The sequence below is a fragment of the Corvus hawaiiensis genome, chromosome Z, assembly GCF_020740725.1.
Source record: "Corvus hawaiiensis isolate bCorHaw1 chromosome Z, bCorHaw1.pri.cur, whole genome shotgun sequence".
Taxonomy (NCBI): domain Eukaryota; kingdom Metazoa; phylum Chordata; class Aves; order Passeriformes; family Corvidae; genus Corvus; species Corvus hawaiiensis.
The window spans coordinates 55109244-55123617 of NC_063255.1; the positions used below are offsets into that span (position 1 = coordinate 55109244).

The 14374-nt window shown below is 41.5% G+C and overlaps 1 protein-coding gene across 6 annotated transcripts in view; it reads left to right on the plus strand.

Moving 5' to 3' along the window:
• Positions 1 to 646: 646 nt before the first annotated feature.
• Positions 647 to 14374, plus strand: part of PCSK5 (proprotein convertase subtilisin/kexin type 5) — a 229397-nt gene continuing 215669 nt past the window's right edge. For 2 of the 6 annotated variants that reach the window (XR_007200827.1, XM_048290928.1), the window contains exon 1: positions 666 to 1355. Coding sequence is in view for 5 of the 6 variants with exons in the window: in XM_048290928.1 (XP_048146885.1) it covers positions 1158 to 1355 (198 nt within the window). In the remaining variant the exon portion in view is untranslated. Of the gene's footprint in view, positions 1356 to 14374 lie in introns of all 6 variants that reach the window. The other 4 variants (XM_048290931.1, XM_048290930.1, XM_048290929.1 and 1 more) reach the window with 4 other exon arrangements.

The following is a 14374-nucleotide window of genomic DNA, read 5'->3' on the forward strand; positions in this document are numbered from 1 at the left end:
GAAGACATGGATGAGAGAGCACCGAGAACTTTGTCCTCTCTGTTTGGGTCTGGACCACCGTTCCTCTGTCAAAGTGGCAGCCACCCACTTTTCTTTCTGAAAATGGTGACTATGGACAGACGGGCCGCATTAAATGACGACGTGCAATGTATTTAAAGCGCGGCCAGCAAACGGGCACACGGTGACTGCCGGAGAAGCAGCTGTTCCTGTGGGGCTGTTCCTGTCGTGCCTGGTAACCTCGCAGTCTCTCCCGGCGCCGGCATGCCTGGGCAGACCCGGCCTACCGGAGTAGCTGGTGCTCTCCCACGGCCCCTCCTCGCCCTGAGCGCCCCGCGGGCGCAAGGCCGGGAGGCCGGTGCCGAACACGAGGCCTTGCCGCAGGCCTCGCACCTCGCCGCGTTTGCTGCCGCCCCGCCGGCGGGGCGGCGGCCTCCGGGCCCGGCGGGAGCGCAGGGACAGCGCTCGGGGGCGGCGGCTGAAGAGGCCAGCAGTAGCCCGGGGCCCAGGAGCGCGGAGAGCAGAGCAACGCGGCGCCGACGCGGCTGCCATTTCCCTGGCCTTCGCCGCTGCGGGAGCGAGGGCGGGGAGAGGAGGCGGAGGAGAAGGAGGAGTGAGGGGAGAGGGAGGTGGCCGAGCCGAAGTGCACTGAGGCTCTAAGCTGCCAACACTCACACATCGCCTGCCGCCGCAGCCACACTGCTCCCGGGTTCCGGAGAGAGGGAGCGAGTGGAGGCGAAGAAAAGCCAGACGCGGGAGAGGAGGCAGAAGACCGCTGGCAGGGGGAAGGAAGTCAGAGAGGAGGGAAACGCAGAGAGAGGGAGAAGGACCCCTCCTCCCCGCGGAGAGACGACTTCCCATGTAGCTAGGGATAGAGGGAGAAGCTGGCGCTCAGGAACAGTGAGAGAAGCTCTGACAAGCAAGTTACTTAATCCCCGGAGAGCGGCGGGAAGAGGGCATAGCAGCAATCACTGATCAGAACCACTGTTCCCAACCCCTCATCATTTAACCCCCGGGCGGTTCAATGCACTACTCCAAGCTCTTCCTAGTTTCTTCCTCGGGCTAACTTCGGAGGACGTACCGCCGGAGCCCGGAGGGGAGGACAAGGGCCTCGGAAGAAGAAAGGAGAAGTTTTGTGGGGGTTGCGTGCGGAGGAGAAGATGGGCTGGAAGCGCCGCTGTTGCTGGGGAGGCGGAGGCGGCGGGGACCTTCTCTGCCGGCTCACCCTGGTGCTGGGGTTCCTGCTGCCCGCCTGCAGGACGCGCCTGTACACCAACCACTGGGCTGTGCGGATAACCGGGGGGCTCCCGGAGGCCAACCGGATAGCGAGCAAATACGGATACGTCAATATAGGACAGGTAACGCAACTCACAACTACTTCCTAGCGGGCACCGGCGCTGCGGCCGGCCGGCGGGAGGGCAGGGTCCGCTGCCGCCGCCCTGCGCCGCCGAAGCAGGGACAACGACGAGGGTAAGGGACGGGCGGCCCCGCGGCCGCTGCCCGACCACGGCCCCGCCGCAGGCCCCGCCGCCGCCGCGGGGCGGTCAGCGGAGCCGCCCCGGCCTCCCGCCGCGGGCCGTGGGAGGTGATGCGCGGGGGCAGGTATGCCGGAGAGCTTGGGGCCGTGGCCTTCCCCTTCGAAGCCAGGTGTGAAACGGGGCGCGAGCCAGGGAGCCGCCCGCGGGGCGGGAGGGGGAAGGCATCGCCGGGGGGCGTCCCGCCGCGGGTCTGCGCGCCACCTCGCTGCCTTCGCGGCGGCTGAACTTTGCGCTCCGCGGCGGGCGGTCTCCTGTGTCCCCCTTCCGAGTTGAAAGGCGCTGGTACAGGACGAGCTCGTCCTGCAGCGAGCGCCCGTCTTCCCGACAGCCAGGACGTGGCAGCCGCGGCCGCTGGCTCGCCGCGGAGGGCGTCCCGACCCCCGTGCTGGCGGGGCGTGCGGAAGGAGGAGGTGGCAGGGTGTCCCGGAGCGGCTGCCAGGCGTGCGGCTGCCGGCGGCGTTCCGTGGGGAGAGAGAGCGCACCGGTGGGGCCGGGGCCACACCTGGACCGGCTAGGTCCAGACATCACCACTTCAGAAAATTCTTGGATCCAGTCAGGTTCAGAAACTGCAAGTGAGTAAATACCTGGTTCTCACTGGATCCCATCACACTGAAAAATGCCTCCTTCTGCAGTTAGGCACTGTTTAAAATGTCCTAACATCACTTTTTCATATGGGATTCATTCTCAGTGTTCCAGTCTTTCCTCGAAGTTGTTCTCAAAATACGAGTTGCATATGTAGGGTTTACAAGGTGAGTGCCTAAAAAATAAACAGTCCTGTTTCATGCTTGGGTGCAAACATCCAAGTACGTTCTTTCTAGACAGTAGTTTATTCTACGTGAATTGAAAGGTTAGAAATGAGCATTTACAGGTACAGAAGGCTTCCTTTTATACATGAGATTTACAAAAACGCAGCTGTGTTTACACTCCAGGCTTTTCATATCAACCAAATCAAAGTAAGACCCGATTATTATTGTGTTTTAAAATGAGCTCCCACTTACTATATCATTGAATCAAAAGTTTAAAGTACATCTCAGTGTTCCCACTCATTGCAAGCCTGAATAAGACAGCTGTGTGGTCAATTAAGATAAATAATTTACATGAGAAAAGCTGGAAAATGTCACTGGGGTAGCACAAAACATGATGTGTAAAGATGCAGTTATTTAGAAAAACTGAGTACCAACTTCTCTCATGGAGCGCTTAAGCAGGCAGGCAGTACTACTTCCAGCTGGAGGCACCAAAATTTGGTGTGTCAAAATGAAAGTGTTACCTTGGAACTACCATTTAGGAATCAAAAATTTTTTGCACTGGCTTTCTTTTTAGTCTTACATGTTTTTTGCTGAAGATGTTTGTATTTATATCTGGGCCCTTATAGTGCCAAAATAAACAATAGTCAGTTGCAGGATGCACTTTTCCCCATTTTTTCTTTTGTCAAGCTGGCTGGTCAGCTCAGAGCCTGCCTTTTTATACTTTGCATATGTAAACCCCATCCTGAATTAAGTAAAGAATGTAGTAAGCCTCTGTTGTTTCTTATGTGTCGGTGAAAGTGTATGTATACAACTATGAGATACCAATAATGGATAAATTACAGATTAGGTGTACAGATGAGACTGAGAGAAAATAGAGAATATAAGTAATTAAAAACTGTAAAATACTTTACTAGGTATATGGATGAAAAAAGAGTAGACTGTGTGTCCAGGTAAAGATGGGTAAATGGAGTAAGGTATTAACTTTTGGAGAAAGGGAATCAGGAGCAGTTTGGATGGATGAGGTGGACTTGCCTATAGCAAGCTTTTTTCGTAGATCTGGAAAAGCCGGAAAATATTTGACACAAAACAGGAAGTGCAAAAAGAAGATGAGAATGGGGGAATAATCTACTGGTTATTATTGAGACACAATTGAAAGCAATTAAAAAATTTGTTTTGTGTGTGATGTTGAAAGACATTCTCTTAGCTGAATATGCTCTGAAGACAAGAGACAAGAGACACCAGTAAGCAGCATTTTCTCATAGAGTTACACAATAGGCATAATATTTTTGGTTACATTAAATTTGTGAGCTCACCTTTAAAAAGAAAGTGCAAAAAGCTAAATCAAAATGCCACTGCAGCTGGCCTAAAGAGCCAACTTACAAATTACCTGGAAAAATAGCCTCTTTAAAATATTCAAGATAAGAAGTAGTGAAACTGTATAAAAATGAAAGTCAGATAGTTGCAAACCAGGAGTATTCTGACAGTTAATTGTATGGTTAGAGCTGAAGGTAACTGTGGAAAAAAGGGGTTCTGAAGGTCTAATTCTTACTGACCATTCTGTTAATTTTGTGTTTGTGGAAAAATGGCATTGAAAGGTACATTAAGTCGATCAGTGGAGACAAGATGGTAGACCCAGGAAGGCTCTGAATTGTAAATACTGGCCAACATCCCTTCTCCCACTTTTTGTTATTTAGTGCATTCCTGGCAACAGGAGGAATTTAACTTACTGTTTTTTGATGCTTGTGTGATTTGGAGAATATCCAGTTGAGTCTTGAAATACCTCTTAAGTAATTTTCTTTGCCATGGCAAACCTGCAAAGGCTTCCTAAATGACTGCACAAGTCAATCAGAAATAGCTGGCGGAAGGAGGCATTAAAGAGGCCTTGAGACGACCTCCTGGTGAGCAACTGAGAACTCTTTCTCTCACAGCTTCTGGTAAACTTTTGTTGCTCCTAAACTTATGTGGTCTCTGTGTCTTGTTATGAAAACTCGAAGCTTTATCTTCTCTGTTCATTAAAAAGAGGAAATTTCCATTAATTTTTAGGGAACATGGCACAACAGAGAAAGAATCCTCTCTGTTTTTCCAGGCTGCGTGTGCTGTTTCCTGTTTCCTACAATTTGCTCTGATACACTTCTTGTTTATCTTGTATTTCCTGTATTACCAATGAGAGGTATGTCTTCTGTGTTTCATTGGACTTTAAACTTACACAAACATGAAATAGCAGGACTTAAATGCATAGAGTTGACTTCTTTCCCGCTTTTCCAATGTAGGCTTTTGTGACCTACCCTTGAAGTGCAATTAATAGTTTCTCCAGCAAGAAAAAGTTCATTGTTCTTTTTGCATGGGTCTTCTAAGACAGTGGTCTGGACTTGCAAGCCCTCTGGGACTGTAATAAGATAGCATAAGGTAAACCAGCCAGGGAGTTGTTCTAAGTTCCATGCTGGATGGAGCAATTTGGGTTATAGTATAATATATATTTGCATCCCCCAGCACCTCTTTGCTGGCATGTTTTCTGTTTTGCTGTGGCTGCACAAAGCAGACCTTTCCCTTAGAGCAAAGTATCCGTCACTAACATTCAGGAGAATTTCTTTCGCTGTTGGCAGCTGTCAAGAGTTAAGCATATCGTCTGTGTAGCAATTTGTGCAATAGGTTTAAATGTTGTGACTACTTTGCTGTCATCAGGTGCCAGGAGCTGCTTGTTCAGGCACTGGATTTTCCTTGAAGGTTCAGGAGCACAGGAGAAACAAACAGTTGATACCCGAAAGGTGATGGAAGAATGGAAGAGATAAAGATATCTTATCTGTGGTTGCAACAAGGGGGAGAAATGCTGCAACAGTAAACTTCAGATCCTGCTCTTCCTTTTTTCTTTCTTAAGTCTATGCAAGAGCTGAGGATGGGTCAGCACTTTCCCACATCACATCTTTCCTCTCCTAATAGTATTCTTCCAGGAATTTTTCTTTTCTGATCTGTTTCAGAATTGAGTAGCCTATTCCCTGCCCTTCACAAGTGACAGACACCCTATCCTTCCAATTTTCTTCCTGCGAGGAATGCACGCTATTAACCAAAAGGCACCTAAGTGTGCTGAGCTTGAGCTGTGCCTCAGGAATCAAAGTAAAATAAACAGATTTGGTTTTCTAAATAATGTAAATGCTGATGTCATTTGCCAGTAAGTGTTTTGTGGTGGTTTTCTTTGTTTGTTTGTTTTAATTGGGAGTATCAATTTAAAACCAGCAGATCACACAAAGATTTAGTAACTAATATTTCAGATCTGTTCATTTTAACAGTTCATTTCAAACCTGACATTCCATTGATGTCATAGAGATGTTGTGTAACAAGGTCAATTGATAGAAAGAATGGGAGGAATGGCCGTTTTTCATTTTCCAAATCTATTCCTGATGGGAGGCAGAAGTAAATTTTGCAAACTAAGTAGTTCAAATTGCAAGACAAGGAAGCAGTTAAGGAAGAAAGGAACTTATTTTGAGATGAAGAGCCTAAACTAAGGTTGTTGTCTTCATCAAAGGAAGGAGTTTGCTGCCAAAAGTCTACACCACTTTACATGGATGTCTGAAAAAAGCAAAATGATAGGCCTTTGTGCAAAGAAGTTTGAGTACCCCATTATATAGTTTTGACCTCCTGTTCCATAGTTTAATTCTGTGCTCTGTTTCAGGAATTTTGTACTGTTACTCAAATAGTACTTGAAGATAGATAAACTTTTTAATTTGCCAAGTATCTGCTCAAAATAAACATAAATAATATAATAAATACAAAAATCTGAAGAATATTGGATTGGACAGAATCATGAGTAATGTATACCTTAAGGTGTTAATAAGTGGATTTTTGACCACAGTTTTAAACTACTCTGAAATTAACCAGTTTTAAAAGTGATTTTTTTTTCCAACTTCAGACTAAATTTAGCCATGGCCAGTATGATATATGTGTTCTTGTGTTTAAGTGGCTCATCTATCTCTCCAGTACATTTTCAGGGTCAGCCTTTATTTTTGTTTCTGTAGCTTCTAGCTTCCTATTAGAAGATAGACTTCCCACTCCTACAGTTATCATAGTTGCTGTGTTTTGATTGACATCTGTTTGCCTTGACCAGGAATGATGCCCTGCTTGTATACAACTTCTCCACTGCTTTGTACAATGCCATAATTAATTCTCATTCTCAGGCAAGATATTTCCAGTGCCATATTTGCATGTTTTACAGCTGTGTTCTGTGTACCTTTCTCTTCTCCTCCAAATAATCAACTGTAAAATCATCAAGTGGGGAAATACATGTCAACCATATCGTGTGGTGCTCTTTGTCACCTGCCAAACACGGGAAAGGATATGATCAAACAGAATCCTACTTGCCAAAGATACATACCTTAATACAGTAAGTGTTTATTTGGCAACATACTGGGCCCAATTCGATTGATACTTGCAGAATGAAAAACTGTTTGGAATGAAACATTGGCAAGTCCAGCAGAGTATGAGAACTGCAGAATGAAGTCCTGCCAGAACAGCTTGTTGTGGAAATTCTTGTGGATTACAAGATGTTGCACAATGGAGGTGAGATTGTAAAAAGCATGTTAATCAGACAAGATAGAATATACAGTTTAAACAAATGAGGAAAGACAAATTTGTAAGCACAGACTCTTCCATATAGAAGGAACCTGATCCTAAGGGGAAAGCATACTTTTGAATAAGGGATAGCCATCAGCTAGGGCCCATCTTTGCGCGTTCCCTTTTTTTTCCCCCGTTTGTTTTTTCTTTTTAGGATGTTTCGGTGCCAGCAGGCAGCAGGCATCACTTAGGTTTGTGTTCTGGGGCCAAATTGGAGTTACAGAGATGCTGCAAGTCACAATTAAAACCTGTGCTGTATATGTTATTCAAACTAGAACAAAACTAGTGGGTTTTGTGTAAGAGTTCTTGGAAGGCAGTGAACTGTTACAGAACAGTGCTGTGTGTCTGAAACTCCAGCTTAGAATTGGATAATGTTCTCCTTTTAGAAATACGTAGTTTAATCAGTGGTAGCATGTAGTGATACTGCAATCAGCTAGAAAGTAAACTTTCTAATACAATTTTAAGTATTAGAATGCAGGCATTCTTTATTACAGTGCTAGATCAGTGCCTTCAGAGGATTTTTCTTCTAATCAAATGTGTGTTGTGAAACTTTACAGCAATGTATTTATTCCATCATGATTATACATATTCATTACTATGTGCTTCCTAGCTAATACATCAACTTAAATTCTCCTAGAACCAATTTACAGGCCGCCAGCCCTTACTGGAAGTCCTTAAATGGTCCTAGAAGGTCACCTAGAGGGGTCTCTAGTAGTCGTATTCACTGAGTGCCCCCAATATTGTAAACCTTGCCTTGAACTTCTCTTAGGGCATGTGCAGTTTTTTTATGTTACATGACTTTGCCACAGAACCCACTAGGTGCCTCATTATCTGTTTATCCACTGGTTCTTGCTATGTTTAGCATCCTGTATGTCTACTTTTACATTCTTTTATCTAGTTTGCTAGTTAGTCTTTAAGCGCTATTTTGCGACTTCAAGGGAACTGAAAATTTCCATTTTCTGTGTTGTCTGTCAGTAATTTCCTTTCTGGATAAACCTAGAGAATATTTCCTTTTCTTTTATTGAGCCTTTCTTTGCAGAACATATTTACACAGTAACCTGATGTCTTAAAGACAGACAGGAAAGAAAACACATGCTGTGCCGCACCTTTAAAGCCAGTAGTATGACATATAGGGCATAGAGAAGTAGATCCTAGAACACTTTTGTTCACCTGAGCAGCCCTTATTCAAATACACCCAAGAGGGTGCAAGGCTGTTCTGAGTCCATTAGAAGATCTGTCTAGGCACCACTACCACAGGCATAGGCAGTGGTTTTATATTACTGTCCTGGATGAGGAAGAACAAAACAAGCATCTGATGCTTCTTCCTAACACTCCCTTCAGCTGTTTTCAGCTAAGGAGCCTGCCTGAGCTGGATATGGTTTCTGCATACTTAGAAATTCTCAATGTTTTCTTTGTCCAGATTCTGGTTCAGTCTTTGAAAGAAAACTAAACTTTCAGCATCCACAATATTTTGTGGCAAGGATTTTTAAAGTTTGCTACTTCACTGTGTGAAGACGCACCTCTCTTTTGCGTCTTACTAGCTTTGTTAGATGGCTACTAAAAGAGATGGTGAAAGACGATTTTTGTCCACTCTCACGCCATATGTGATTTTTTTAGATTTTTAATATTTTCCCCTAAATTATGTTGTATCTAGACTGAAGGGTCTTTGTTTATTTTGCCATTCCTCATACAACTTCTTTTGTACCGTATCTTTGTCCTTCTTTTTTCTTCCACTTGGCAACTTTGTCAGGTCTGTTATTATCCTTTGTATAGAGGGGACTAGAGCTACACAGTACGTAGTGTGACAAAACCTTTCATTATTCTCATAATGCCACGTACTCTGCACTATTCTTCATACTATAACTAATGTCTGGTATGTAATTTCCTGTGGGGACTTCTATTGAGATGAGTTTCCATGGATTAGCCTGCCATAACCCTGAGATTGTCACTCCTTAATGGTACTGGGCACTCTAAACAATTCATTTTAGTGTGATATTTGGTTTGTACGTAAGTTGATCTACTTTTGTCTGTATTGAATTCCATTTGATACTGTTGTCACTCAGTTTTGCAGGGTCCTTCTGCAGTTCATGCACAGCCAGCTGTTGCAGTTTTTACACCTGTCGTGGCTGACATCTACACTTCATTGCTCACTCTTTCCCATGCATATTTTTTGTAATGAAATAGTGTAGGTCCCAGAAGAGGTTCTGCAATGGAACCCAACAGAACTCCATCTGGCACCTCCACCCATTGCAAGAAACTAATTGCTATTTGATAAACAAATAACTAATTAATTAATTTTTGTTTTGTTTTGTTTTGATTGCTTACTTCTGCAAAGACCTTATGCAATGGGTTCTTAAATTCTTAAAACCTCTTGGTGAAGAACATTGCCAAAAGCCTTTTGGAAGTCCAACCAGAGTATATCTATTTACCCATCTCTATTTATATGCTTGGCCACTTTTAAGAACAGTAATAAATTTGTAAGGCAGAATTCTCCTCTGTTTAACTATTTCCAAAGCAGTGACTCTTTATCCAAGTGTCCATTAATTATCTTATTTCTTAGTTTCTACTAATTTTTCTAGTAGTGACTTGGAAGTTCATAGTGCCTCACCTCACGTCTCCTCTTAAAAGTTGACATCACATTTGTCACCCAGCTGTTCTGAAATGTGGAAACTGATTTTTAAATGAGATTTTCAATTACTTTAATTTACAGAGTGTTTTTATTCAGTTATTCCATGCATATTCCTTCAACATTTTGAACCGCAGAATGTCAAGTATTGTATCTCGAGTAACTGATCTGAGCTGAACTGACACAAACAAATCAATCAAACACTAAACTTTGAAAAAACTCTGATTCTTTTGTGAGTATGCTGTGCTCCAATCAGCCAAACATAAATGAACAGCTTTTAACTGGGGAAGTTCCCCTAGCCCTCTTGGAAATTAGTAGACCCTTTCCCTGAAGGATTGGTCTGCAGAGTAAGCTGTTTATGTAAGCTGTTCATGAGCAACCAAGCCCCATCTTGCGCAACTGGTAGTTTTACCAGTGACATATAGAGTGAAACTAATGCAGATACCTACAGAGTGGTCTTATAGCTCAGATTAGCTTCTTTTTTTTTTAAAGTATTGTACTCCATGAAGTATTCAGTAGCAGTTTATAAAAGTCTCAGTATTCTCTTAGTAAAGACATTAGAAATGCTTTTGCATGTACCCCAATTATATCAGTAAGGTTGACAAACTAGATGTATCCCATTGCTACCACACAACACGAGCTCCAGCCCTAGCTAGCATGGCAGTATCAATTGTGATATTCTCTACAGTTTTCTTCCTTGCTCCTTTGTAAACAAAATAATTTGCTTTCCATGAATTGAAAGTACAACATTAATAAGATTTTATTCATACCTAGTTGAAATAAAAGTTCATTCCGGAGGATACATGTATGACAATATCTGGAATTGCTTTGACGCATCTGACATATGCACATCACCGCATCACTGTCGTTACTCCTTTCTGCCTGTCTGATCAAGCCGAATGTTTGCTTCAGCTTGGAGCAGTTTAAATTTCCATTGTCAGTTAACAACAGACCCCTACCAATGAATTTTAGGTCAGTGCATGATGAGGGTGGCCAACTGACAAATCACAAAACCATCACCTGGGAAAACTGGTAACTGTAATTGAACAGAGTTGCAGAACATTGTTTTCTGTAAGAGTTAGCTATTCCATGACCCAAAAGGGCCTTGGACTGTATTGGCATCAATAAATGGTTTAGCATTGCAACAGATGGGTCTTTTTGAAGCTTTCTTGTATATAAATGCCATTCCAGTGGCATGAAATATGAGCAATTTCCATTTCTTGCCTGGCAAATACAAATACTAATCTGGCAAACATAACTGCATGGTGAGTGGTTCTAGTGGTGGCTGAAATCTGTGTAGTTTTTCTGATGTTTCTTATCCTGTAGGACTCTGAAACAGTGTTTTAAAATAGAAATGAAAATCCATTTATAAAGAAGAATACATAGTTTTATCCAATGCATTGCTATCATTCTGACTATCTTTTCCCTATTTCAGTATATTGGTATGCTTAATATCAATGGATTAAACAAATGTACAGTAGAAACTTTTTATCCTTTCTCCAAGAAGAAACACTTCCAGGCATTCTCTCAGCCCTGAGGTTGTAAGATTCTGCTCTCCAAATGAGATCACCAGAGAATGTTTGTATGTGTGAAATGGATAGGGTCTGAGAACTGTAACTTGTTTATCATTAGTTTTAGTAAATTTAGATGTTTTGTAATGAGTTGGGTATCAGCTCTCTTTGGCTTTTCTCTGTAGTCCAAGGTAATTTAGAAGCTTAAGTTAGTTCTTAATGACATTAATGCACTGTATCTAAAATGTAGGCCTCACTGGGGTCTGGGTTGAAAAAAGATTAAGTCCTTCTTCCTTAAATTCTTATTGTAGTTTCCATTAAACATAATGGAAGATTCCAGTGAATCCAGTGAAAGCCTAATTGAATCTTCTAGCACTTTGACAAATGGTACAGCAAGAGATACCTGTGTATGTCTGAATTAATGTAACTTTTTTTTGTGTGTTGATTTTATTATTGTTGTGATTGGAAAACAACTTTAAGTAGAATATTGCTAGACTGGGTTAGACATATTCTGTGCTAGAATAGAGTCCCTTGGTGTGCTGTAATACTATTCAAATCCTCACTAAGTGTTAGTTATGATGATGAAGGTGTTTTATTTCTTACTGTGCTTGAAAGCTACATAATGCAGTCTTTTGGGGGATTATTTTTTTGGTCTCATTTGCTCACTTACTTGCTTTTTCTTTTAGTCTATCTTTAGATGCTGTCAAAGAGAATTTTTTTGTGTTCATATTATTAAACTGTTACATGAACAGGTGTTGCTTTAGTTGTCCTGTCAAAGTCAACAGGGTTACATATGGAGACATAAATAAAGAATGCTGACAAAAGCTTAACTTTTACACAAAAAAAGAAAAAACCTTTGTACAGCTCCAACATTAACCAAGCAACGTAGATGAATGTGTCAGTAACCTGGGGTTCTGGACAAGTTGCATACTTCTCTGTGTTTGGTTAAACATATCGTAGAGAGTGGAAGATACCAGACTTCGCTAGAGTACAAAGTTGAGGAAGTCTGATCTAGGTTAACTGTATAAGAGAGTTGGATTTCGTGCCTACACACCCCACATAGATGAACTTAACTCTGTCTTAGATATTCCCATGAGTCACTTCTTTATTACTCTTTGGTAAATTTTATCGGTAATAGAAAAGGAAATTGCTTAAGTCAAGTCTCATGAGAAAGTTAGTTAAATGAAAACATTGTATTTCCTATGACCAGTAAGAACTGAACTCAGATTTGTAAGACAAAGTACAGCATGAAAAGGTTTATCGCTGGCAATATAAATGTTCGCTGTAAACAGTATGGGTAGTGTAAGTCACCACATTAGTCACTTTGAATAGTATAAATTCCCTTGCTATTAATGTGCTTAGGAGTTTTATATTGATGTTTAAATAACTGGATACAGATATAACAGTATTTCTACTGCTATAGAAGAGCTACCCAGTTCTTAAATCTTACTCATCCAAGTTACCCCATTAGAATTGACTGCTCTTGATTTATGCTTCTGAAATTCATTAGTTTAAACAGTTATTTCTGACTTACAGTTTTGTAAGTGAGAAGGGACTTGATCCCATGGGACTGAGTAGGGTAGATGTTTACAAGTTTCAGAACAGGGACAATGCCTATTAAGTATTTCATGGTCAAGATTTAAAAGGAAATTAATATGAACATTGTTTGTTGTGACACTTTTCTTGCAGTAGTTTCTCAAAAAATAAAACCTCTTAACTAACCTTTATACGGTTCACATGAATGAAGTAGCCTTGTCAGATCTTTGTCAAGCCTCATTCTTATGCTTTATCATAATTACATATATGAGAGTACAGCTGAAGAAACATTACAAAGAAACCATAATCTTTAGAATCTGGAGTAGCTAATAATGTATGGTATATGACAGTTCTGTTTGTTACTTCCAACAAACATTAATGGTACTGCGTGAGTATACATCCTCACTGTCTTATCATTTTACATTTATTTAGTGATATAACATGAAATAGGATTGGAAGTCGATAAAATAGAGACAAAGGTCATTTCAGTTGATGCAGTATATAATTTAGACATTTTAAATTACAGATTATTGTGTTTGGAAAGGAGAAAAAAAAAGATTTCAGAAAGCAGTGGCTCAAAATTAAAAGTTAAAGGTATTTGTTTCCTTTTTGATAGCTTCATCAAAATGGTTACTGTGGTACTGGAACAAACATTACCATATTGCCTAACAACTTCTTTGCAGATAAAAAATAAGTTTGTTATGGCTTGAACTTGCAAATGCATGATGACTTCATTGAAGTCACTTTAAGTACTGCAGAGGTTACTTTTGTTTGTTCAGTGTAATATAAAAACACAGCGTAATATAAAAATATAAATGCACTCATTTTCACTTGCAGAAACAAGGTGGTGACTCACTGGGCTTCACAAAAAGGGACATAGACTACCAGTTTATATTATGCTGGTTTTTGTATTGAAAAGAAAATAATAGAAACGATGAATGAGAATGAAGGCAGTAACTGATTTCCTTTTGAGTATTTTCATGAAAAACGTAATGTTGCCCTGGAACTGCAAGTTAATGGTCACACATTTGCTGTGTAACGTTGCATTACTTTATTTGACAGACATGAACTTGCCAGTTGCTGCAATGCTCACTAGGCAAAGCTCACAGTGACATGGGGTTGCAATTATTAATGCCCGTAATCACTGTACTTGAATTTTAACATTTCACATGGCATATATGGAAATGGCTTTCTTTACCATCTCCCCCCAAATGTTTTAGGCTAATATGTCTGTTGGAATCTGCACTTCATAAACCCCTCTACCACTGTGCAGTAATTAAGGACCTGTGTTCATTAATTTTTAGATATTTTTTTGAACATTGTTCCGATAGTGACAACCTGTTTATCAGTCACAGAGAAGAGGTGAATGAAACCCTGACTGACCTTCAAAGAAATTTTTCAAGTACTCAGTGACATTTTCATTTTTTCAATTTAATGCTTGAACAATCAACACAGTGTCCAGATATCTTCAACTTCTCACTTTTTATTCATTCTTAACATCACTGAGGGCATATTTGTAGCCTTCATCTATAGGGAAGTGGTACCACATACCAGTGTTCAAAGGGTGCTGATACACAGCACAGGGCAGATATTGTCCTCCCATAAAGAGTGATGCATGTTCTTCTCAGAGCTGCAACTGCAACAGAGAAGGGTAGGGGCCAGGCTCAAGACCTGCTTCTGTCATAACCTTTGCAAGGAATATGTATTTACTGTGGTCTCCTGTTACCTGTGACGTGTAAGGCTTCACTGCTTATCCATGTAGGACTCAAACAGCTTTTCCTTGGCTTTGTTTACCTGATGGGTGTCTTTTGGATT